A 22732-nucleotide genomic window follows, 5' to 3' on the forward strand; every position below is an offset into this window, starting at 1 on the left:
GTGCGGGGACATTCGAATTACTTACCGTGTCACATCCCCCCGTGAGAATTAATAGCTATTAGCAACATAATGGCGGCTTATTACATAACTATTCCTGGTATGTTATGTGTCCATCGAACTAGTCACGTCTTTTTATTTCATTCTGCGTTGGCAAATGTCTGCTAATCCTATGTGATTCTACTGTGGGTGATATAGATTCAAAACATGCATACTGCCGACAAATGTCTTATCACACCTTGACATTCACTCATGGACAGTGCTTCGGAGGTTCATCCCGACTCACGAAGCGTTCTGGCCAAAGTGATTACCTCAACAGAGTCAAAATCTGTTTCTCTTGAACTGCACAGGTTCGAAACCTGCCCGATGCGTGGTTTTTCTCTAACATACCTCATTCGCCCATGGACTTTATGGTTTCGTCGAAGCTTCATCTAAATGGTTTTAGCCAAGTGGTCATCACAACAGACTCAAAATCTGTTGCTCGTTGACTGTGCACACGTGCAGGTTCGAAACTTGCCACACAGCCAGTTTTTGTTCTTTGAGAACACGATTCGCTCATGGATGATTTCTTCAGAGGTTCACATCATGATTGCTCGCCGAAGTGTACCACAACAGAATCTAAATCTGTCTCTTGGATTAATAGTGTCAGCGCGGGTTCGAAACCTGCCGATGATCAGTTTTTTTTCTATCGGAACACGCCTTGAAGATTCATTGAGCACTCATGGATGGTTTCCTTGGAGCTCAACTGGTCTTATAGCCAGGTGGTTGTCACAACAGAATCAAAATCTGTCAGACATGCCCACACAATGACAAGGTTTTTTTCTCTATCAGAACACACCTTGACATTCACTCATGGATGTTTTCGTCGGATCTTCAGCTAACTGCTCTTAGCCAAGTGATCACCACAACAGAATCAAAATCTGTTTCTCCTGAACTGCGCAGGTTCGAAACCTACGGAACGACAGGATTTTTTTCCCCATCGGAACACACCTTGACATTGACTCATGGATGATTTTCTGGGAGGTCTGGTCTTAGCCGATGGCTCGTTTACCCTCTTCATTTCATTCGCTTCAAGGGAATCCAGCACGATCTCACGATGAACACATCGTGGTCGCAGGTCATACATGGTCTCACCTCCCCTCTGTTTAATTCTATGTTTGGGTCCGGTGGGATGAGCTGATCAACGTCGATGATGATAACGATGAATTGCTGGCACGTGGTGTAAGTATCTGTAGCCACTCATTAGGTCGCCTTATTGATTTCTTCACTGCAGACATTGTTTCCAAATCACTAGATATGGATGAGATCGAAGCCATGATCGAGAAGGGTATGGAGATGACGCAGAACTGTCTTGCTACAAATTTCTGTCAAGAGGTAGTTCCGAGCGGTGACGTTTGTGCTCTTCGAAACTCCGACACTTCTTTGACATTCTATTGGCACCATCTGTTGGCATTACCTGCAGAACACTGCCTATACCTGTTACCGCTCATGGTACGATTTGTTCACCTGAACCACCTCCGCACTCAACTACGTTTTGCAAGATCGCAACGACGCTGCAGCTGGGAACCTTGTCAAATATTCGTTCCAATCGCACGCTCACAAATAGTGTGGAAGCGGGTCTTCAATCCTGCCAACGGTAGTAGAAGCAAGAGCAGACGCAGTGATACCAATATTACGTAGACATCTCCGTAGGCTCGTCAAATTCTGTAAAGGCAACTGTCCTTCCTAACATCAATGTCATGCAGCTACTCTGATCTCCCTACTCCGCTAGATCAAACCCATATATATTCTTGAAACTGACCTCCAATTGGCGGTTATCCAAGCCACGTGGCTGCTCGACGCGTGCACTGGCGATGATGGGAAACATTAGTATATAGATCTAGTTATATCTATTAATGTTTCCCATTATCGCCGGTATATGTCAAGCTCCCAACTAACCGACTCTACACATCATCCTCCCAATCATCTGGCACCATTTCTTCCTCCCAACCTACTTCCAGACTAGCCACCTCCCTCGTGCGTTGCACAGAAGACGACACTCACCCTCCAACACTCGACTTGAAACTCAAATTAGCAGTACCAACTTGAGTCTCTCCCGAGCTCGACGACGCACTAGACGCAGGCGAAGAACTCCCGGACCCTGGGCGTGAGACGACTACTGTCCACTTCCCGCCTGCGTCTGCAATCTTTGGTTGGGATTTGGCCCACACTCCAATTCCGCTCGTCATGCTCCATACAGCTTTCGGAGCTCGCAAATCACCGAGTTTGCCTAGGATTGCAGGCGATGGGAATGGTAATAGGAGGGATATAGATAAAAGTGGTACCGGGATGCGCGCGTCGACGCGCCGGATGAGCTGTGCGCTTCGGTGAGGTTCCTAATTAGATGTAATAGGAGCGCACGCAAACTACACACATCAGAGATTTCGTGATTGCCAGACTCACTCTGTCCTTAGCTTGCGTGCATTCTTCTGGCCGAGCTTCGGCCCTATTAACATTGTTCGTTCGGTGGTGGTGAATCCGACTCTGTCGAGAATCTGGGTTGGCACGCACTGTACACCTCAGGGATATGTCTTATGTTTCTGAGACAACCTTCGCAAGGTGTGAAGCTTAATTCCTTTTCATGGACAGACTATCACATAAAAAGGAGGTTTCGGCGCGATGACTGGGCCTAGTTAAGATGGACCTCCGACGCGGATCTATACACCGCAAAAATGTTGTCAGTAGGTTTCGAATCAACTCCAAGAGAAACAGATTTTGATTCTGTTTGCGTAACCACTTGGCTGGGACCACCGTGTACTGAGGTTGCATAAACCTCCAAGGAAATCATCAATGAGTCAACGTACGTCACAAGTGAAGGTGTATTATGATAGAAGAAAATAATCAAGTCGCCTTGCGTAGTCCAAGAGAAACAGATTTTAATTCTGTTGTGGTAACCACGTTGGCTAAGACCAGTTAAGGTGAACCTCCGACGATACCGTCCATGAGTGAATGTCAAGGTGTATTCCGAATCTTCCGATAGAAAACCTGCCAGCCCAAGAGAAACAGATTTTGACTCTGTTGTGGTTACCAAACCGCTTCATGGTGTACAAAGGTTGCACGTGCACATTTGACCTAGTACTACTAACACGACCTTCGAATCTATTCCGAATCATCGCGCTGGCCACACTAAAACACTCAAGTTAACTGCCATCCGCGACAATAAGTAGCACTCATCGGCTTATCGTCTGTGGCTTGTCTAGTCGCTGACAGATCGACGTACCATGTCTGACCCACGATTTGCGCGGTTGAAGACTGACCCCCGTTTCCGACGCCCCAAGAAACACAATTCAAAAGTTGTAGTTGACGAGCGTTTCAAAGGAATTTTTGACGAAGACAAGGCGGGAAAAAAGACATTGAAACAAAAAGGCAAAGGAAAGGAAAAACTAGGTGCGCCTCAAACTCTATCGTCTGATGCCTCTCACCTCGTATTGTGGCTACAGGCCGAGTGGATAAATTTGGTCGTAAAATTTCTGAAACTCATGAAAAGGACAACCTCAGGCGGTTTTATCGGCTGGAACATGAGGAAGATGAGGAGGCAGAGGCTCCAACCTCCACGATACCTGACTATGCTCGTGGTGGCGTCCTCATGGAATCCTCCGAATCAGAGGCGGAAAGTCAGAGTGCAGGTGACTCTGACGATGAGAGCGATGATCCTGGATTTGTTACATTAGGCAGGGACCTCGATGAAGAAGGCGAGATCGATCTTGATGAGAGCACCTTTGCCGACTTGGACGCACAGGCTGCTGCATATGCAAGGACAGCCCCGGAGGACAACAGTAAAGAAGCTACAGAGAAGACCAGAAGACTAGCTGTTGTTAATCTTGATTGGGACCATGTCCGTGCAGCACATCTTTACAAAATATTCTCGTCGCTTGTCTCGCCGGTTGCGCCTGCTACCCTTCCGGCGTCTGTGCCAGTGCCACCCAAGGATGAAAAGTCTCTCAAGAACACGAAAGGCGTAAAGGCAACGGTCGCAAGAGGAAAGGTGCTGAGTATCCGCGTTTATCCAAGTGAGTTTGGGAAAGAGCGCATCGCAAGGGAGGAAAAGGAGGGACCGCCTGTAGAGGTATTCAAAAAGAAAGTAGAAAACGAAGACGATGTCAATGAACGGACCATCCACGAAACCGGAGACGGAGCGGACTACGACGAAGATGCTTTGAGAAAGTATCAGTTGGAGAGATTACGGTGCGCTACATCCTTAAATATTTTTGGCGCGATGTTCAACGAAATGCTCAATCAAAGGTATTACTACGCAATTGTTGAATGTGATACCGCTGAAGCTGCTGTACACATCTACAACGAACTCGAAGGTACCGAGCTTGAGCGTTCAGCAAACGTGTTCGATCTCAGCTTTGTGCCCGATGAGATGGCATTCGATGAAGAATATCGGCGAGTCCAGTTTGACATTATTTTTAGACATCCGTCTAACCGGATCCACGTACAGCGATGAGGCAATAGATGATCCTGGAACACGGTATCGAGCAGTAGAGTTCGTGACAGATGTAGGGAATTTCATTGTTATTCTTTATTTCTCACCCATTTTGCACTCTAGGCTCTCCGTCATTCAAAAGTCAAGCTCACTTGGGACGATGATGATCCGGAGCGTAATCACATTACTAGACGATCACTAACCAAAAAAGAGATCGAAGAAGCCGACTTCAAGGCATATATCGCATCATCATCTTCTGAGTCCGATAATGATCCAGATCCTGTGTCGAAGAACAGGAGCAAGAGGAACGCCCAGAGAGACAAGCTTCGCACACTACTTCTTGCCGGAGACGATGACGAACTTCCAGAAGGGTGGGGCCGGGATGACGATGCAGGAAAACACGACGATGTGGACATGGAGATCACGTTTACCCCTGGTCTCACTGAGACCAAAGATCCCCAAGACGAGACAACAATGGAGGCATATCAAAGAAAGATGAGGGAGAAGCGCAAAAAGAGAAAGGAAGAGGTCAAAGTAAAAGCTACGACAGTCACGAATAATGAAGATCGAGGGCAGCCTGGGAAAAACTCTTTCGATGACGACTTCTTCGAGGGCGTAAGTGGCAGTGAGGGAGAATCTGAGGCGGAGAATGCGTCGGGGTCGGCGAAGCGGGTATCAAGAATATGGGATGTCGACAAGCCAGTGCCACGCCAGGAGATGAAGTTGGACGTCAAAGCAGAGAAGAAGGGCAAAAGAAAAAGGAGCAAAAAGAAAGCGATCGATGATGATGATGATGAAGTCCAGGACGACTTCATTATCGACGTTAAAGATGTCCGGTTCAAGGCAATCCACGAGGACTATCAATTCGCCCTCGATCCCAGCAATCCCCAGTTAGTACTTGTTATTTTGCGTTATTCGATGACGCTGATGTGTTCACAGCTTCAAAAAGACGAAAAGTATGTTGGCACTTATCGACGAACGAACTAAGCGCCAAAAAAGGAGTCGCCCTGAAGACGAGACAGGCGCACGACTCCCTACAAAGGTGGATCACACCAGTCTCAAGAACCTCGTTGAGAGCGTCAAACGGAAAAGTGCAGCGGCCGACCAGAGTGGATTTGGGAAGCGGCGTAAGCTGTAGTCTCGACCCTCGATTTATTCTACATTTGTCTGGCAGTCTGTCGGTGAGAATCCTACGATGAGTACCCGGTGTCGTGATATTTGTCACACGAGGGGCGTAGCTAAAAGTCATTCGTGCTTCTCACCCAGCCCGATTCGTGCTCCAGGATGTCCCGGCGGACGACTTCTTCTGGATTCCACTTATTTTCCCATTCACGCATACCACAGGCAACACGGCGATAGTATAATCAATGCAAATTTATGCAAATTTTCCGCAGCGCACTTCCTACGGCTTCCTGACGATAAGTAGAGGTCTCGAGCGCATGAGGCAGCGTGAATTAGTGCTCGTTACTTTGCTTCTCCGTGTCTCATCACGTCTTTCATAAAATTTAGATCTAGATTTTGCTTTTTGATAAAGCCCCTGACCGTCACACCTGGCCTATCCAAGGGACGTAGACCTACTGCCAGGTCAGTGTATCCCATTCGCGTCATGCGAGTGACGAGTTGTCTGATAGGCTGTGATCCTCCATCTTGATCAGTCTTAGCCTAGCGGTAAACGTGACAAGACAGAAATCTGTTGTAGGTTCGAAACCTGTTCAACTATTTTTTTAAATTTCCTTTTACCACGCCTTGAACATTCACTCAATGGACGGATCCCCTTCAAGATCTATCTTAAGTAGTAATAGCTAACCGTCACCAGAACAGATTAGAGATCTTGGGTTGTGCAGATTCAAAACCTGCCGACAAATGTCTAATCACACCTTGATATTCACTCATGGACAGTTCTTCAGAGGTTCAAATCTCAACTTGCGAAGCGTCCTGGCCAAAAGTGATTACCACAACAGAATCAAAATCCGTTTCCCCGGACCGTGCAGGTTCAAAACTTACCGAATAACTGGTTTTTTTATATCAGAACATGCCTTAAAGATTCGCTCATGGATGATTTCCTCGGAGGTTCAACGTTCAACATCTCAACTTTGTCCTGGCCCAAGTGGTTACCACAACTGAATCTAAATCTCTTGGATTGATAGTGCCGGTGCGGGTTCGAAACCTGTTGATGATAAGTTTTTTTCTCTATCGGAGCACGCCTTGAAGGTTCACTCATGGATGGTTTCCTTGGAGCTCAACTGGTCTCATAGCCAGGTGGTTGCCACAACAGAATCAAAATCTGTCAGACATGCCGACACAACAACAACGTTTTTTTCTCTATCGGAACACGCCTTGACATTCACTCATGGATGTTTTCGTCGGATCTTCAGCTAACTGCTCTTAGCCAAGTGATCACCACAACAGAATCAAAATCTGTTTCTCTTGAACTGCGCAGGTTCGAAACCTACGGAACGACAGGATTTTTTTCCCCATCGGAACACACCTTGACATTGACTCATGGATGATTTTCTGGGAGGTCCATCTAACTGGTCTTAGCTGATGGCTCGTTCGCCCTCTTCATCTCACTCGCTTCAAGGGAATCCAGCACGATCTCACGATGAACACACCGTGGTCGCAGGTCATACATGGGTCACCTCGCCTCTGTTCGATTCCATGTTTGGGTCCGGGGGGATGACGTCGATGATGATAACGATGAATTGCTGGCACGTGGCTTAAGTATCTGCAGCCACTTATGAGGTTATTGATTTCTTCGCTGCAGACATTAATATTGTTCCCAAATCAAGATATGGATCAGGTCGAACTTCTCGAAGCTATGATTGAGAAGGGCATGGAGATGACGCAGGAGTCAGGACTGTCTTGCTATTTTCTACCCTTCGAAGCTCCGACACTTTGACATTCTATTGGCACCATCTGTTGGCGTTACCCGGTACCGCTCATGGTACAGCTTGTCCACTTGAACCACCTCCGCACTTAACCACATTTTGCAAGATCGCAATGACGCTGCAGCTAGGAACCCCGTCAGATATTCGTTCCGACTGCACGCTCAAGAATAGTCTGGAAGCGGGTCTTCAACCCTGACGGTAGTAGAAGCAAGAGCAGACGCAGTGATACCAATACTACGTAGACATCTCCGTAGGCTCGTCAAATTCTGTAAAGGCAACTGTCCTTCCTAAATCAATGTCATGCAGCTACTCTGATCTCCCTACCCCGCCAGATCAAACCCATATATATTCTCGAAACTGACCTCCAATTGGCGGTTATCTAAGCCATGTGTCTGTTCGACCACTGGCGATGATGGGAAACATTAGTATCGCTTGGTCCTATGAATATTTGATGTTGGACGGAGCAATGCGCTGGATGCTTACAGCTTGGTGGCATTCTGCGATGCAATCAAAAATGCCAGCCTACACCATCAGGCTTACACACAAAGAACAGTGACAGCATGGATTCACCGTTCACGTTCACTGAAATTAATGAAATCGAGCATAGAAGGAAATGCAACCTTCATCAGAGCAGAAGTCCCTCTTTGTACAGATGAAGACCGGTCGCTCGCCAAATCATCGGATACCACGCGGACTTTTGGTACTATGTTTAAGAGTAGGAGGGGGAGAAAGCTTTGCTATGAATGGAAACGAAGGACGAGGTTTGGTAGCGAGCGTCGTTAAGCGCGTGTCAATGGCAGCCTGAAGAACCTCAACTATGGACTGCGCACCGGTGGCTGGTTCATAAACGCCGGGGGTATCAAGAGGGGAGGGGTATGAAGAATAGAGTCTGGCGAAGAAGAAGAATGTGCTAGTATTGAGGGTTATAATAAAATTCGACTTGACCAAAGCGAGTGAGCCTTGCGTTAAACCACTGAGAGGTAGGGCTCGTTGTTGATGGCATGTGATGGGCATAGTCTGTGATGGGATAGAGGGTATAAAGTCAGGTATATGTAAGATGACAGGTGAGGCCTTGAGGGCACGCGGTCACTGCGGGGCTGTATATATTATAGAGTTGAACAGCCCTAGGGAAAAGTAAGTACAGGTGTACCTGTGATGCGGCGTTATGACTAAATCTGGTAGGGTAGGACTAGTACAAGCATACTTGCATCTGTGACTCCCACACATAGTCCATCAGAGAACTGATGAGTTAAGCTTCAACAAGGGCCTGCCTTGGCCTGCTGTGAAGGGCTTCATCGGATACATTAACTCCCAATGAGTGTCCAGTGTCACGAGAACACATGTTGATGAATGGATCTTGAACGGTCTTTAAATTTAATCCTTCATAAGTCGTCCTTTAGGGTGTGTTACGTTGATTGCGGGGCCTTTACGTCGTAATATATGGTTTTATTTTAGTCGAACAAAATACCCAGTACTAGTGTTGTTTGTCCAGCTCCATAAAGCGGTGAGACGAAAAATGGAATCCGGTTTATCGACATGAAAGTAGCTGTAAGACAACATAACTTTCTCACCAGTCTTCCGATGCTGGCAAGTCCGAGGGTGCACCTCTGTCTCACACACATGTTACAAGTCCTGTACGATTCATCGATGAGTCCGATCAAACCCTATGATAGCGGGTCTCCTAGGGTCTCGCTGACCAACTACTACATGCTGGATACCACTCAGTCATACCTCGATCTCACTCATGTCCGAATCCATCGATTGATCAACTGCATCGAATAAACTAGGGTAAACCACACTGTAAATAGAGGAAAATTTCCGTTAAGTATTGCAGAGTGGCTGATCAAGTGGTATGAGAAGTATGACATTGATAAGTGACTGTCAGCAGTACTACGTATCCGGTAACAAGCTATACATAGCCTTACCAGGCCTTACCTGGTATACATATCCTCACCTAGCCTCACCTAATTATAAAGGAGGGACTAGTACAGGCGTACTTGTACTTAATCAACGGATCATTGATTTATCAATTATGGATGCATGATTGACGTCGGATCAATTCTCTTCGGGCAGGTTCCGTTAACCTTTGACCGGAAGTGACAAAAACCGCTTCCTTGCTTCCTGAGTATACGTATATTCCTCCTCCGTTTGACAGCAAGTGAGTACTGCCTCGGATATGCGCATTCATTCATATTGTCACTGGTGGCAAAGATGCCACTAGTGCCTCGCCCAAATGTTTAAATGCCCTGCGATTATAAGACGAGTCAGGACACTCGACTTGCCCATTTGTCCGCTTACACACTCTTAACACTCTGGTGAGCTGGGCACCTGTCTCCAGACAACAACTGAACCACCGCTGACCTGCAGTACAACAGCCTGTCCTCGCAATCAATCACCAGCTCCTCCCCCCGACGACTCACTATCATAATCATGCCTCTTGATATCATTCCCGTCACGGTGGATCCACAGACCTTGCTTCGAATGGAGCAAAGCGGTCAACCCCTTGTCGTATACGAATGTGGATTACAGGGGACACCCTGCGGAATGTGTCTGGAGGGAACGAGTAGTGCAGTGTCTGCCCACCTCCGTAGACACGGTGTCACTGGTCCGGACAGCACCGTCACAACTTGTACCTGGGGCGGCTGCCACAAGACACTCAAGAAATGCAGCATGGCAAGGCACATCCTTGCTCACCTCGGTATCAGGGTGCGCTGCTCCACATGCGGAGTTGTGAAATGCCGTCGCGACCTTCTTCGTGCACACATCAATTCCTCAGAGCCATGTCATTTCGCAATAGCCGATAATATTCCAGGACCCGGAGGATATATCATCGCCCCCACAGGTTGGGCCGCTGCCCATATGCATCAAGTTTGGTCCTTATGATGCCTGGTATGTAAATTGATCTTTTTTGTGACCAATACTATTTACACTAGTCAGATTTTTTCTTTTCACAAGGGAGTCCGAGAGATGTGGCTCTGTACCCTGCATGGTGACATTCCTAGACGGAGGACTGATTAGTTGTAGTTATATGTTCAATATTTAGTAGTGAAATTTTTGTACGAACGAAGCTTAGACAGAGTGACCAGTCCCTTGCAGGTCAAGTACTCGTTTGAAAATTCTCGATTCCCAGAAGTTGCGTCGCTTAAAGGTACGAGCAATGTTGCTCCTTCAAGCCTGACCCCAAGGAACCTATCTTCATTAGTTCGAACTTCCAACAGTTATTCTTTCGCTGATGCTGGTCTCTGGAGCAATATTAACCCTACTCGATTTCGTCAGTTTATTTTCTGAGCGTACAGGACGTTTCCAATAAACTGCGATAAAAAGGTTTGCGTGCGAAATATTAGCCTTGCCGAGAGACTGCCGCGAAGGAAAACTTATGGAGCGCGATAACTCGGTGCATCGACGACGTCAGCGCCAACGGAGCAAGAGAGAATCCACAATGAACCTCTTGGTAAGTGAGAGCTTCTGCTGCCCATGTTCGCCCTAGTATAGTCACTCAGTACGCATGCTCGATATCGGTAAGTTTTTGCTTGTAATATTCTTTGCACTTTGTCGGCTCGGCACACTCAGTGCACTCCGACATCTTCACGAGATACCGCCGGCTTCGGGTGCTATTGTGTCTATCACGTCATGCTATGTTGCTGTACGTTCAACCAGTTCTGTTTCCTCTTTGCGGTTCTTTCCTCACTACTATGGCGACCTCTGTTTCATTTCACGGCGCTGTTGGACCACAAACTTCGACAACACCATCGACTTTCTCTTCCCAGCAATTCTCGAAGACGCTATGTCTTGATCGTGCATTCCTTTCCTCTCTCAACGTCTATGTCGATGGTCTTTTAACGACAAAATTCTAGACGAATTACTGGGCAATTTTCGCAAGTATCGCAATTGGTATCAATCACACATTTCACTCACAAAACCATGTAGTGTCTTATTTTAGTTCAGACAGCCTGAAAGAAGCTGAGCAGACTCCATTGAACGCACCAGATTCCAGAACACACTATCTGGCAATGTTAACTCATCCTGGAGTATGTAATCTCTCGGTAGAAATGGGATTGGTTAGAAGCGCGCGTGCGTGCGTCGTCGCTTTCTCCAAGTCCAACTTCTCAATACATTTGAAAGCCACTGACTGCATCCCCCGCATTCTATACAAACCGTTTCGTCATGGACAGTGAATCGAAGACAGTTTCCTCTGCGACACGCATATGCAACTACATTTAATGGATGTTAAGGTTTGACGCTAGCGTAAACCGTGCTCGACCTCCGGGCTGGATCATCCCTTTGATTGTGCACGGCGTTGTCGAGAGTGAGAGACACTGTCTATTTGCAGAGACGATGCCAATATGGTATTTCCTGAGTTGCTACTGTAAACACTGTATATTGTCGTAGAGCCGACCGAAGGGGAGTCCTCGTCTGAAATAAGCAAACTGGCAAATAATAGACGTATCCATTCGACAAAGGCCCTCCTCCACTAAGGTGGGAGTCGGAGGTACCATACAACAATATTAATCAACTCGAACATAGAATTCGCATGTGAATAGCATGCGATTGATAATTAAAGGGCCAGTAATTATAAGAACCCTCAATTATTCCCATTCCCATTCCCTACAAACCCACTACCCCCATTCAGACGGTTATATTTCGCGAGGACACCGCCAGCCATCAACGCGCCCTTGACAAATTGCTTTGCGAGCATAGTTTTGTTTAGACTAGCACCAGCACTTGGAGGCTGTTGACCAGTGGGACTCTGTTGCGAGGTTCCCTGGGCATGATATTGTGCGGGATGGACGGAGTATCCCGCCTGGGATTGGGGCGAATAAGCGTGGTGAGGGGCAGTGCTGTAACCGTGGTTCACAGCATACTGGGTTGGTATTGGCGGACCCTGCGAAGACATGGTATAAGCGGCGGTCCCGAAGGAGGGGTAAGTGGCATGATTCATATGTGGGCCCTGGGTATGAGATGTGTGAGAGCTTTGTGGGGACGCGTGAAGGTGAGAAAGTGGATGTGTGCCCTGCTGAGAAGCAGGATTTACAGATGGGTAATGTTGTGAGAACGGTGTGGCAGTGGGTGGCTGAGCGGTTTGAGATGCCATGGGGTGCATGGATTGTCCGGTTTGCTGAGTCTGGCTGGGGTAGCCTGATGTGGTAAAGTGGTCAAAAGACGTTCTATAGAAAGGAATGGACGTACTTGTCTGTGCGTATCCTAACGGCGGCGAATTAGGAAGGTAACCAGTACCTGAGATGCTGGGCACCGTGGGCGCCAGGGTTTGTTGCAGTGGAGCCGTTGTCTGTGAACCTTGAGAACCCTGAGCTGCGTCAGTCTGGTGCGAGGTTTTATACATCTTGTAAGCGGCTTGCATGAGCTGTCCTGCATCATGCAGATAGTGCATGCCGCTGCTTTGATTGCTCTGGCCATTCGGCTGCTGTTGTGACTGAGATACATCAAATGTCTGCATAGATAACTGTCCTTGAAACTGGCTGAGGTCTACTCCATTCCCCGTAGTCTGATTAAACATATCGTATGTTTGGCCGGAGGAGTTCCCGGCGAACATCTGGTCTCCTTGAAAGTTTGTCGTAGGGTCGAATCCGCTCCCTATAATATCACCAGTGCCCATGTTGGAGTCGAGCAGACCATCTACGGGGTTTCCAAACGTCATTCCATTCATACCTCCAGTGATATCGTCAATAATATCACCGCCGCTAAGTGTCTCAGCGAGCACAGCCCCGCCGAGCAGACCAAGAACTGCGCCTCCTGCTAGACCTGCCGCAACATTTTTTCCAAGTCCCTTGCTAGATTGAACCGGTTGAGCAGGTGGAATTTGTGCACTTGCATGTTGCGGTGGCGGTGGCGGCGAGGCCTGTGATTGGAAGCTTTGACCCGGTGACTGGTAAGGAGCCTGTGCGTATCCTTGCGGTGTAGGGGATATAGCCGGAGATAGCTGCGGTCTGAATGCTGCGGGAAGCTGGAAGCTATGACGCGATGACTGGTAAGGTCCCTGTCCTTGTAGTGTAGGAGATACAGCCGGAGATAGCTGGGGTCTGAACTCTGCGGGAGGCTGGAAGCTTTGACGCGATGACTGGTAAGGAGCATGTCCTTGCAATGTAGGGGATACATTCGGAGATAGCTGAGGTCTGAACTCTGCAGGACGACTGCCAGTTGATGATGCAGAGAGTACTGATAGGCCCCGAGAACGCTGGGGAAGGGGAGGCGGAGGAAGAGGTGAAGGAGAAACTGCATAATGCATCTGCGAGGTTGTTCTGGCAGAAGCGGCAATAAAAGGTGGGGTACCTGCTGATAAAGGAGGGAATGTCGGCTCTGCCCTGACTTTTTGGGGAAGAGGTGGGCTAGATGGTTGGTGGCTGCTACCGGGTCGAGGAGGCAGGGAAGTTGTCGGTCGAACTTCAACCGCGTTCACATCGGACACCTTTGGGCTCAATGGAGGAGGTACAGGCATCGTGGGTGGAGGTGTAGAAGCTGTGATGGATGCTAGTGTAGAAACCACAGGTCTCCTCGGTTGAAGAGCAGACGGTGGTGCTGTAGAAAAAGTCTTCGCAGAGGTATCATTGCGTGGGGAGGCCGCCGAGGAGAGACGAGGATGCGGTATGTCCCGAGGACTGGTGTTATACCTAGGTTGCCTGTATGAAGGCACCTGTTCGGATAGTGTGCGAGATGACGATGAAGCTTCCATAGATGGGTACGATGATGACTTCTCAGAGAACTTAGGCATCGAGTCCTCTGCAGAGTAACCATACGATTTCTCTTTAACATCCTCAGGTACTTTCTCCATAGGGTATGACGCTACTTCTGGCATAGCCAGCGAGGTTCGCGGAGATCCAGAAAGAGGTTCCGGAGAAAGTGCACGAGGGATACCAACGAATGGGGGAGTATCTGCACCTACTGAAGGTACGACCCCAGATACAGAATCGGACTCGTGCGGTGTGGGCGAGGGTACATCAGGAGGTGCTAGCACGGTTGGTAATTCAGCGTGATACATGTTCGCCCTGGTCACATTGCACATGGATTGTGACTCGTGCGGTGTGGGCGACGGTACATCAGGAGGTGCCAGTACAATGGGTGATTCGGCATGATACGTGCTCGCCCTACTCACGTTGCTCATGGATTGTGACTCGTCGAAGTCTGGGGGAGGAGGTTCTTCGTCAACGAGGGAATATAATGGTACTTCCTCGGAACTGCCGACATCAAGACTCTCAGTCTGTATAGGTGCAGGCAATGGATCACTAGGTTGAGTCACGGACTCGGGGTTAGAAGTGATTGCAGTCACATGAGCTGAACCTCCTGAATAATCCTCTGAGTATGGGCCAAACTCCCCTGGGGGTGGCTCCGGTGGAGCTATGACATTGTTCACGCTCTCAGGCTGTGGAGGAATGTCTGATGACGTTGAGCTGCCTGGTATCACATGCGTTGTACTGGGCGGGCTCCTACAGCGCAACCCCGCCTGACTTGACCGTCGGAGGTCGCCAGCAGGCGATGGCGGAGGTCCATCGGGGAGTTCCGCTGGAACTGGGCTACGCCTACTGGGAGCTTCCAGACCGTGGGGTGCTTGAATGGGAATCAAGGAATGGACCACGGAGATGCTTGAAGCGGAACCTGTAGCTGACTGAGGGCGCCGAGCTCTTGGAGAATTGGTGCCTCGATCAGGTACCGGTGACTGAAGATCAAGTTTTGAGACACTGCTATGGTAGAAATCAAGAGGAGAAACAGTTTGAGGAGCGCTTGTGTGACCCGTATTCAACATGAGAGATGCTCTGGCACTATAAGGAGCACGCGGGCCAGCCGGAGCTCGGTTGACTGGAGATCCTCCAGGTCCAGAAGAGGAAGGCTGCCTGCTGGTGGGCTGCTGCTGGGTCTGAACTCGAGGCTGCTTGCTTAACGAGCTGGCATACAGGCGCTGGGCGTACGACTGACCGCGTGTAGACGCGGAAACGCCGATTGGAGACTGCAAATTTGGCCCTGGCTGTTGACCAGATGGTTTTTCTAGCTGCTGGCGCTCAATGGTGTATTGCAGAACATGTTGTCCAGAGACAACAGAGCGCGCATATGCTTGCGCAGGAGTGACCGGTGCTGCATAATTGCTGGAATTAGACGTAGCCCTGACAGTAGTTGGAGACTGGGGATTTATCTGAGTCTGTTGGTGGAGTGACCTTGATGGATTGTGATATTTAGAATTCCCCGCTGAGAGATGCTTTCAATTCACTCACCAATTAATGCCAGTCTGTGCAGAGGGCCCGTCTGCGGGCACGACACCATTGTAAAAACTCATTAGTGGGGAGCGATTAAAACTGCAGGATCAGGCAGACGACAAATTCATTGTGCTATATCATGGACACGGTGCAAGGTACATCAAGGTACCCACGTCGAATATAACGTACGGGTCCTTGTCTAGGCTTGTCTGTCAGCGTCTGTCAAATGGCATGTCAGGGCCTATGATGCGGCCATCTTGAAGGCTGTGATTAATCTGATGTCGGACCAACGTTAACATGTGCCAAGGGCTCAAACGTTTATTCTCGTACTGGTATCTGAAATCCTCCTAAAGTGGTGACCACCAGCATGGATCCCAGTGGACGACAGTAAACTGACAGTAGTAAAAGGCAACTCCTACCTCGCGCACACAACGAAGCTCCAGAAAATTACGGCACGACCAGGCACCCTGCCACCCTGCCGTAAATCAACAGTACTACGTGCTCTCGATGCATGATGGTGGTTAGGCCATCGGTCGGCGCAACTCGAAGCGACATTTATGGTGGAGCGTAAACTCTATAACTTTATTCATTCCGAAAGAGTAAAATCATTGGTTTTGATCCAATAGCTGCTGGTAACTAGTGACTATGTAGTCTCCCGACTCTCCCCTAAGACAAACCACCATGTAGAGAAATGAAAATATTAGCGTTCCTTCGTACTATCCCCGATACCACATATATACGAACTTCTCAACTCCGTGAACAGGTTATGTCCCACTCACCGGTACTACTAGAGAAGGAATAGATCCATGTAAGCATATAATAGGTCAATATGTAACCTGTATGATGGCGTTCATATGGCGCCACAAGGGACTTCCATTGCACAATCCAAGCTTCAAAGTACTATACACAAACACGAGTCCACCACACTAGGCGCCAAGAACCTGTATCATGCAATTGCGTTACCTAACCAAGTATGTCGTTTACCAGTCTCCTCCTCCACAATCACCACCGAAATCACCACCATTGTCGCCATTGTCGTAACCATTGTCGTATCCTGCTGGATGTTTAGCGATGTCTAGGATATACCAGCAGCGAGAGACTTACCTTGGTCATAGGCTTGATCTCTTACATTATCTTCATGATCCTCGAAGGCGTCCATGAGGAGAGCACCGCCTACTAGACCCGCACCGCCTGATCCGGGCATTAAGATTATCAGTGTCACACAGCGGGCCAAAACTTACCGGCCAGCAGAGCAGTGCCCATCCCCGGCCCGCTCTTCCGGGGAGCAGCCTGCTGCTGCGCATAAACAGGCTGTTGTGGCTGAGAAGACGTCCTGCCAAAGAAGCCTGGCAAAATGATTTAATACTCATCATTTACTGGATCACGGGCTCTTACCTCTGCCAGTGTTTTCCGCAGGTGGGTAGCTCTGGTAACCGCCATACCCACCAGGAGGCGCATTGCCGCCGTACCCACCTCCGTAGCCACCGTAAGAGGGCGCATAGCTACCTGGAGCGGGAGCCTGGTTGTAGCTGTCTTGATAAGGAGAGCGGCTGAAGTCACGATTGGGAGGTCCGGGGGGAGGGGTATATTGGGGTGGGCCAAGGGGATGTTCCCAAGACGATCGAGGAGGTCGTTCCATCTCATTCACATAAAACCTGTATTTCGGACAATTATTTATCGATAAGGAGGTGTCAAGAAGCCTGGCGGGAGCGTGATACATACCATGATTTGTAGCTATAGATTACGGTGATCAGGAGAGCTTCGAGGGATTATCAGATTGTAAAAGACGTACTCCCAGTTATATTGCGCGACCCAACCTCTCGGAAGAGGTCTTGAATCAGGATTCGGGGGAGGAGAAGACATGATGAAGAAAGTTGAAACAAAGACGATAGCGTTGGCAGGATTGCGGGTTGCTGTTTATATAGTGGTCAGCCGCTCTCGCACACTGGGTGACTTGTCACAGGTTTGCTGCGTTTATAGCAGTATACGTAAGCCCTACATGATGCTATGTACATCCGACCAATGGCCTGAAAAGAGGGTTCATTGAAGAATAGTATGTATAGTATTCAAAAGAATCAATAGCCATATGCTTGCTGACGATAAAATAGTAGAGTATATGTATCATACGAAGAAGATCAAAGATAACCAACGTAGAACCGATTCACGGAGGGGAACTCTTGTCATCATTTTCTGGACTTCTTTGCGGGAGGTGGGGGAGGAGCCTCATCCTCAGAAGAGCTATCAACTTCAGACTCGGACTCGGAGTCTTCATCCGTGGTCGCCTTGGCTTTGGCTTTCGGGGCCGGCTCATCGTCTGACGACTCTGCATCCGAGGCTTCAACTTCCGTCGGATCCTCTACCTCAGATCCTGAACTTTCAACCACCTCTTTAGATTTTGGAACCACCTTCTGATAAGCAACGTCAGTGAAGATCACAACTGGGACAAAAGAGCGTACAGGAACAGCGACCTTCTTGGTAGCTTTGGGAGCAGCCTTTGCAACCTCTTTCGTTGCGGGTTGTTCTGGCTCTTCTTGCTTCTTCTTTTTCTTCTTCTCGCTGTCCTTGGCCTCTGCAGGAACGTGGTCGGGGTTTTGGGCATTATAGGCAGCAAGGTCAACTTCGTGTTTCTTCTTAGCCCTTCCATGCTGATCACGGTAGAACTGATGATACGGATGAGCGATGACCAAGTACATACGCTTGAAAAACACGTACATCTTTCTTGTCTTCAGATAACGTCTTCCACTGGTCACCGATGAGCCTTAGCAGCTCCTTGTTAGACATGTCTGGATGTTCTTTCTTGTACGCAGAACGAATGTCATTTTGAAACAGGATGTAGGCGGAGGCGGGACCCTTTGGTGCATTTGGATCCTTGGCTCTCTTTTCGCGCTTCCTCTTTCTGGGGAGACCATCCTCACCGATCTCAAGCGCGACGAGCTTACGCTTACGCGACGGTTTGGCGATTGCGGCGTTCAGGAGTTCGGTGAGACTGTTAACAGTCGTTTCATCGATGGGTACTTCGGCGACAGCCTTGGAAAGCACCTCAGCAAGAGCACTGAACTGACGTGCGGCATTGTTAAACTTGATCGCGAGCTAAATAGGAGAACGCGTCGAGAGTGAGCAGACGCGATGATTAGAAGATGTATTAGAGAATACGGACCTGAGCCTTCTTCTCGTCAAGGTCAAGTTCTTCTTTTGGCTCTTTAGGTGGCATGATTATTAGGAAAGGAGGGTAATGAAAAAAGACAAGGGAAGGATTCAAATGTGAAAAATCAACAAGTTTGTTGACGCTTGTAAGTAATTATAAACTGTTGTTTGTTGACAGCTATTAGGATTCCTATTGGAACAATTGTAATCAATAGGAAAATCAGGTAATGAACTAAAGTTAAGCCCAAACCTGTAGCTCGGATAGCGACCCGTAGTCTAATGATAGTCAAGAGTCTTGATGCATCATTCCTTATCGTCTTGTTAGACCTACACGTGTAATAGAAGACAGTGTCGTGGTTCTCCTTGACATGTCCACTGCATAGACATTAATGACAACGTTGACCCGACCCTTATGACTTCTGCCGAGTCGCCGAGTTTGATTATTAAATCGGAGATTAAAAAAAGAAGATCATGTGGGTTGTTTGCAGTGGCGACCAAGCTGACACTCGCACCCTCAACTGAGCCAGGTCTCTCAGGCAGTTTGAGCCGTAGAAACGCACTGCAAAAAAAAGGTGATAGAAGGCTTGTATACCGTCTACATTTCTTTCCTGCTTTTCCTGCGTCTCGTTGCACAGAAATAAGCCGTTTAGTGTTGCCCAATAACGCTTGAGAACGAAGCAGCAGAAAAAGAAGAAAACAGTCCTTATGGATTTGTATTCGAATGCGCAAAACTGGACGCAGAATTTAACTGGAGGCTCTCCATCCACCGACGACTGGAAAGAACAGTCGTCTCCTGCAAATGGAGCAGGAGGTCCTCCTGGAACAACTGCGCAACAGCCAAGTCTCGATTTGAGCGACTATACGATAGGTGACCTCGCGGGTAAGCATCTCATTCATAAGCGCCCGTGTTCCAAACACGCTGTTGAGCGCCCTTGTATAAAAAATGTTTAAAAAAATGGTTATCAGGACCTTCAACGTCTTCATCCATCTCTCAACCACCTGCGTATTATGGCGGTCCATTCAATCCATTCTACTTATCTTCAGTTCCCGGTCCCTATAACGCCGTACCTTATGGTTCAATGTCCTGGACTAACCCACAAACCCACTTACCATTGTCGAATTATTCCACACTCAATGGTGCGACTTCTACGACCTCCTCTCAACAGTCCGCTTCTCAGCATCAATCGACCTCCGCACAGAACCAGCAGCCGATGATGATCGAGTGCGTTCCACCTCCTTCGTGTACTCATTTTATTCACACACTTGTTACAGTCCCGCATTGACAACTATGAATGGATCTGGATCGGAACCACCCCGACAATATACGCAGTCTCCAACTCATGCAGCTCAACCCACTCCCCAATCCCAACCACGACATCCATATCAATATCAGCATCCTACTTTATCCATTAATCCTGCCTATGTTCTTCCCGCACATTTTTATTCTTCGCATTTAACTCAGCATCAACCCACATCACAGTCTCAAGGCACTCTTTCGCCCCATGTTCTTCATTCACCTACTTCTACAATGATGGGACAATTATCTTCATTCTATGCACAATCGCCATCTACACCTTCAACTTCCACCGCGACCTCCACCACTGCTGCTCCCGCACAACCACCGACCATAAACATCCAGGCTCGAAAGGATAGTTTTGTCACTGACATCAAACCACTTTTGCAGCCCAACGCATTTGGTGGTGCACGTGCTATTAACAACCTTGTTAATCTCATTGACGACTTTGGTTCTGAGGAGGTCGAACCTGCCCTGCGAATGGAAATCCTCACCAAGATCCGCGATAACGCCGGCAATCATTATTTTCGGGCGTGGTCCGAAAATAACACCGCTATGGACATTACTCGGGAATGGCTAAAAGCTGCTGCCACAGCCAAGTCTGACACCCCTTTGGTTGACACTGTAATGCCGTTACTTCACGTATGTTACGCAAACTCAAGGCTGCAAGTCGCCTCTAATATCGTGCAAAGATCATCGACAGGTTACCGTTGTCAGTCGAGTCACTCAAGTCCTCAAAGTTAGGCAAGATCATCGTCAAGTTAGTCAAGGAGCCTCCAGCTCCAGGTGAGCGTTTGGTTTCGCAAATATCCACTCACGCGGTCTCCGTGAGAGACTCCGCGAACCGTGTACGATCTCGGCCTTGCAACCAAAGTTTGCGTGTCTGTCGTATTATTACTACTTGCTTGAGCGAACGAAAATTACATGTATCTAACTTTTGTTTGATTTCTGTGTTACCCAAATGTGCAGCGATCAAGGACATGGCATCGAACTTGGAACGGAGATGGCGACAATTGGTCGAAACTGCCCAAAAGCAGGCAGAAAATACTCAAACTGAGGGTGGGTCACGTCAGTTCGTTGCACCAGTGAACAAGCGCTCATCAACCCATGCCTTGCAGACTCGAAGCTTAAAAAGCGAAAGCCTGTCGAACAGCCATCAACGAAAGCGCCACCACCTGCGAAAAAGGCTGCTGTGGCGCCTACTGCCTCCGCGTCGAAGCCAACGGCGGTGAAGAAAGAGATGAAGCCTATTGTCGCCGTCAAAGATGCTCGTTCCGATTCCTCATTCTTTTCTGCGCCGAAACCGAAAGCCAAGTTACCAAGCTTCAAGAAAGCCCCGGCACCTGTCAAGAGGGAACCTGATCTCAATGTTGCGCAACCATCGTCGATTGATCCGTTCCAGGAGGCATTGAAGTCAATGGGTAAAGGGCGCAGAGACTCTCCAGTAACGCCCACACCGCCACCAGCTTCGATGTCGATTACGCCGCCCCTGGTGACTTCTGGAAGAACGAAGAGAAAATCTGTGACTTGGGCTCCTGATGGTCAACTAGAATCGATCCGGCTGATAGAACGGGCTGTGTATGACGATGACCCTGTTGATGTCAGCATTCTACTCTCGTTTTTTATATTGGCGTACAGTACTTATATTGATGTCACGAATACCTTTGTGTGTTTTGTTCACATAGGGCATTCATACTGCTCACAGTTTGCGCGATTTGGATCGGGGAGAAGGTGCTGCTCTACATGCTCCCCTATTCGAGGAAGTAATCGATTGGACGGACCCAATAAGTGAGCAAATTATCATTGTTATCATGAGTCACCACCAATTAATAAACACAATATGTAGCTCTCGAACTCGATCTCGAAGTATCCCAACGCGGACAGAATAGTGCGGAAAAGATGACTCAGGAGGAGCGTGAGCAAACAGCTTTGGGTGCACTATATATGTCGCCAGCACAGATACCTGACAGTCCTGGCGAGCCCACAACGACCATCGGTGATGACGAGATAGATGTGGACGTGAAGATCATGACAGTGGGGTCAGAGTGCGATAATTTCTTCTGGAGAGAAGCAGAATTGCCTCAGCCGAACGCCGCATCTGTTGCTGATCTCGTAGGTCAATTATCGGGAGGTTTTGATGCGATGAGTGCGCCCAGCAGCACGGGCGTCCAATCATTTGGCTTTGATCCCGCACTGCTTTCACAATTGCCTATTGCCCCAGAACAGGTGCAAGAATTGATGCAGCAGGCCCAGGCGCTGTTCAACCAGCACCCATCTGGAACCGGTATGCAAGCCCAATTTGGAGGCACAGATCAGAACTGGAATCCGAATGCTACCACTGGTGATTATGGTCGAGGATATGCTGACAACGGCAGTGCTCGCGGGCGATGGGCATCAGATAGGGGTCAGTTTCGCTGGTCGCGGACGTGGTCGAGGACGGGGAGAAGATGGGTCGTATAGAAGTAGTAAACGAAAACCATGCAGTTTTTTTGCAGAAGGAAGGCGAGCATCGAACATACCAAATTCTGGATCGTGGGACTAAAACTGATTTAACGTAATAACAGGTGCAGATATGGCGATCAGTGCGATTTTAGTCACGAACCTATTTTTTCATGATGCAGATGGGAAGGAGTTCAGAGAGATGGGCGGTAACATCATATACAGCATTGAGCATGTTTTGTGGACTAACATTTTTGATATCCAATACGACGGCATCTTGATGACGGTCTATCGCGTCAGT

The 22732-nt window shown here is 48.4% G+C and overlaps 6 protein-coding genes across 6 annotated transcripts; 3 read left to right on the forward strand and 3 right to left on the reverse strand.

The window, feature by feature from the left end:
• Positions 1 to 2885: 2885 nt before the first annotated feature.
• BJ212DRAFT_561391 (uncharacterized protein) lies at positions 2886 to 5845 on the forward strand. Its single transcript, XM_041343524.1, has 6 exons — positions 2886 to 3423; positions 3477 to 4221; positions 4279 to 4425; positions 4481 to 4538; positions 4589 to 5355; positions 5405 to 5845. Exons 1-6 carry the CDS (start codon positions 3258 to 3260, stop codon positions 5601 to 5603), a joined length of 2082 nt encoding a protein of 693 aa, XP_041189876.1. The 5' UTR covers positions 2886 to 3257; the 3' UTR covers positions 5604 to 5845.
• A 4655-nt stretch (positions 5846 to 10500) lies between these two features.
• Positions 10501 to 11368, forward strand: BJ212DRAFT_1375696 (uncharacterized protein). The gene has a single exon (XM_041336456.1). The coding sequence runs from the start codon at positions 10859 to 10861 to the stop codon at positions 11144 to 11146; it is 288 nt and encodes a 95-aa protein (XP_041189877.1). The 5' UTR covers positions 10501 to 10858; the 3' UTR covers positions 11147 to 11368.
• Positions 11369 to 11935: 567 nt separating this feature from the next.
• Positions 11936 to 15634, reverse strand: BJ212DRAFT_1302103 (uncharacterized protein; the record flags this gene model as incomplete). Its single annotated transcript, XM_041333218.1, has 3 exons — positions 11936 to 12489; positions 12541 to 15515; positions 15573 to 15634. 3 exons carry the CDS (start codon positions 15632 to 15634, stop codon positions 11936 to 11938), a joined length of 3591 nt encoding a protein of 1196 aa, XP_041189878.1.
• A 900-nt stretch (positions 15635 to 16534) lies between these two features.
• Positions 16535 to 17417, reverse strand: BJ212DRAFT_1302104 (uncharacterized protein; the record flags this gene model as incomplete). Its single annotated transcript, XM_041333219.1, has 6 exons — positions 16535 to 16629; positions 16659 to 16745; positions 16796 to 16900; positions 16950 to 17209; positions 17277 to 17288; positions 17347 to 17417. The coding sequence occupies 6 exons, from the start codon at positions 17415 to 17417 to the stop codon at positions 16535 to 16537; spliced, it is 630 nt and encodes a 209-aa protein (XP_041189879.1).
• An 81-nt stretch (positions 17418 to 17498) lies between these two features.
• On the reverse strand, positions 17499 to 19101 carry BJ212DRAFT_1375704 (uncharacterized protein). Its single transcript, XM_041336457.1, has 4 exons — positions 18712 to 19101; positions 18267 to 18644; positions 18011 to 18214; positions 17499 to 17962 (listed from the first exon to the last, which is right to left on the reverse strand). Exons 1-4 carry the CDS (start codon positions 18763 to 18765, stop codon positions 17738 to 17740), a joined length of 861 nt encoding a protein of 286 aa, XP_041189880.1. The 5' UTR covers positions 18766 to 19101; the 3' UTR covers positions 17499 to 17737.
• A 302-nt stretch (positions 19102 to 19403) lies between these two features.
• BJ212DRAFT_1448504 (uncharacterized protein) lies at positions 19404 to 22608 on the forward strand (the record flags this gene model as incomplete). Its single annotated transcript, XM_041338554.1, has 10 exons — positions 19404 to 19578; positions 19665 to 19920; positions 19971 to 20634; positions 20685 to 20778; positions 20962 to 21051; positions 21111 to 21592; positions 21678 to 21780; positions 21839 to 22396; positions 22428 to 22494; positions 22557 to 22608. The coding sequence occupies 10 exons, from the start codon at positions 19404 to 19406 to the stop codon at positions 22606 to 22608; spliced, it is 2541 nt and encodes an 846-aa protein (XP_041189881.1).
• Positions 22609 to 22732: the final 124 nt, after the last annotated feature.

Source organism: Suillus subaureus (assembly GCF_016647635.1).
Source record: "Suillus subaureus strain MN1 chromosome Unknown BJ212scaffold_30, whole genome shotgun sequence".
NCBI classification, from domain to species: Eukaryota; Fungi; Basidiomycota; class Agaricomycetes; order Boletales; family Suillaceae; genus Suillus; species Suillus subaureus.

What these genes read in the sequence shown, in the direction of transcription:
- BJ212DRAFT_561391 (XM_041343524.1), top strand. Translation starts at nt 3,258, where the DNA reads ATGTCTGACCCACGATTTGCGCGGTTGAAGACTGACCCCCGTTTCCGA. An exon ending in CAAAGGAAAGGAAAAACTAG is followed by an intron (nt 3,424 to 3,476) that starts GTGCGCCTCAAA and finishes TTGTGGCTACAG; the next exon opens with GCCGAGTGGATAAATTTGGT. An exon ending in CTCGATCCCAGCAATCCCCA is followed by an intron (nt 5,356 to 5,404) that starts GTTAGTACTTGT and finishes ATGTGTTCACAG; the next exon opens with CTTCAAAAAGACGAAAAGTA.
- BJ212DRAFT_1375696 (XM_041336456.1), top strand. Translation starts at nt 10,859, where the DNA reads ATGCTCGATATCGGTAAGTTTTTGCTTGTAATATTCTTTGCACTTTGT.
- BJ212DRAFT_1375704 (XM_041336457.1), bottom strand. Translation starts at nt 18,765, where the DNA reads ATGCCACCTAAAGAGCCAAAAGAAGAACTTGACCTTGACGAGAAGAAG. An exon ending in TTGACGAGAAGAAGGCTCAG is followed by an intron (nt 18,645 to 18,711) that starts GTCCGTATTCTC and finishes TCTCCTATTTAG; the next exon opens with CTCGCGATCAAGTTTAACAA. An exon ending in TATCTGAAGACAAGAAAGAT is followed by an intron (nt 18,215 to 18,266) that starts GTACGTGTTTTT and finishes CCGTATCATCAG; the next exon opens with TTCTACCGTGATCAGCATGG.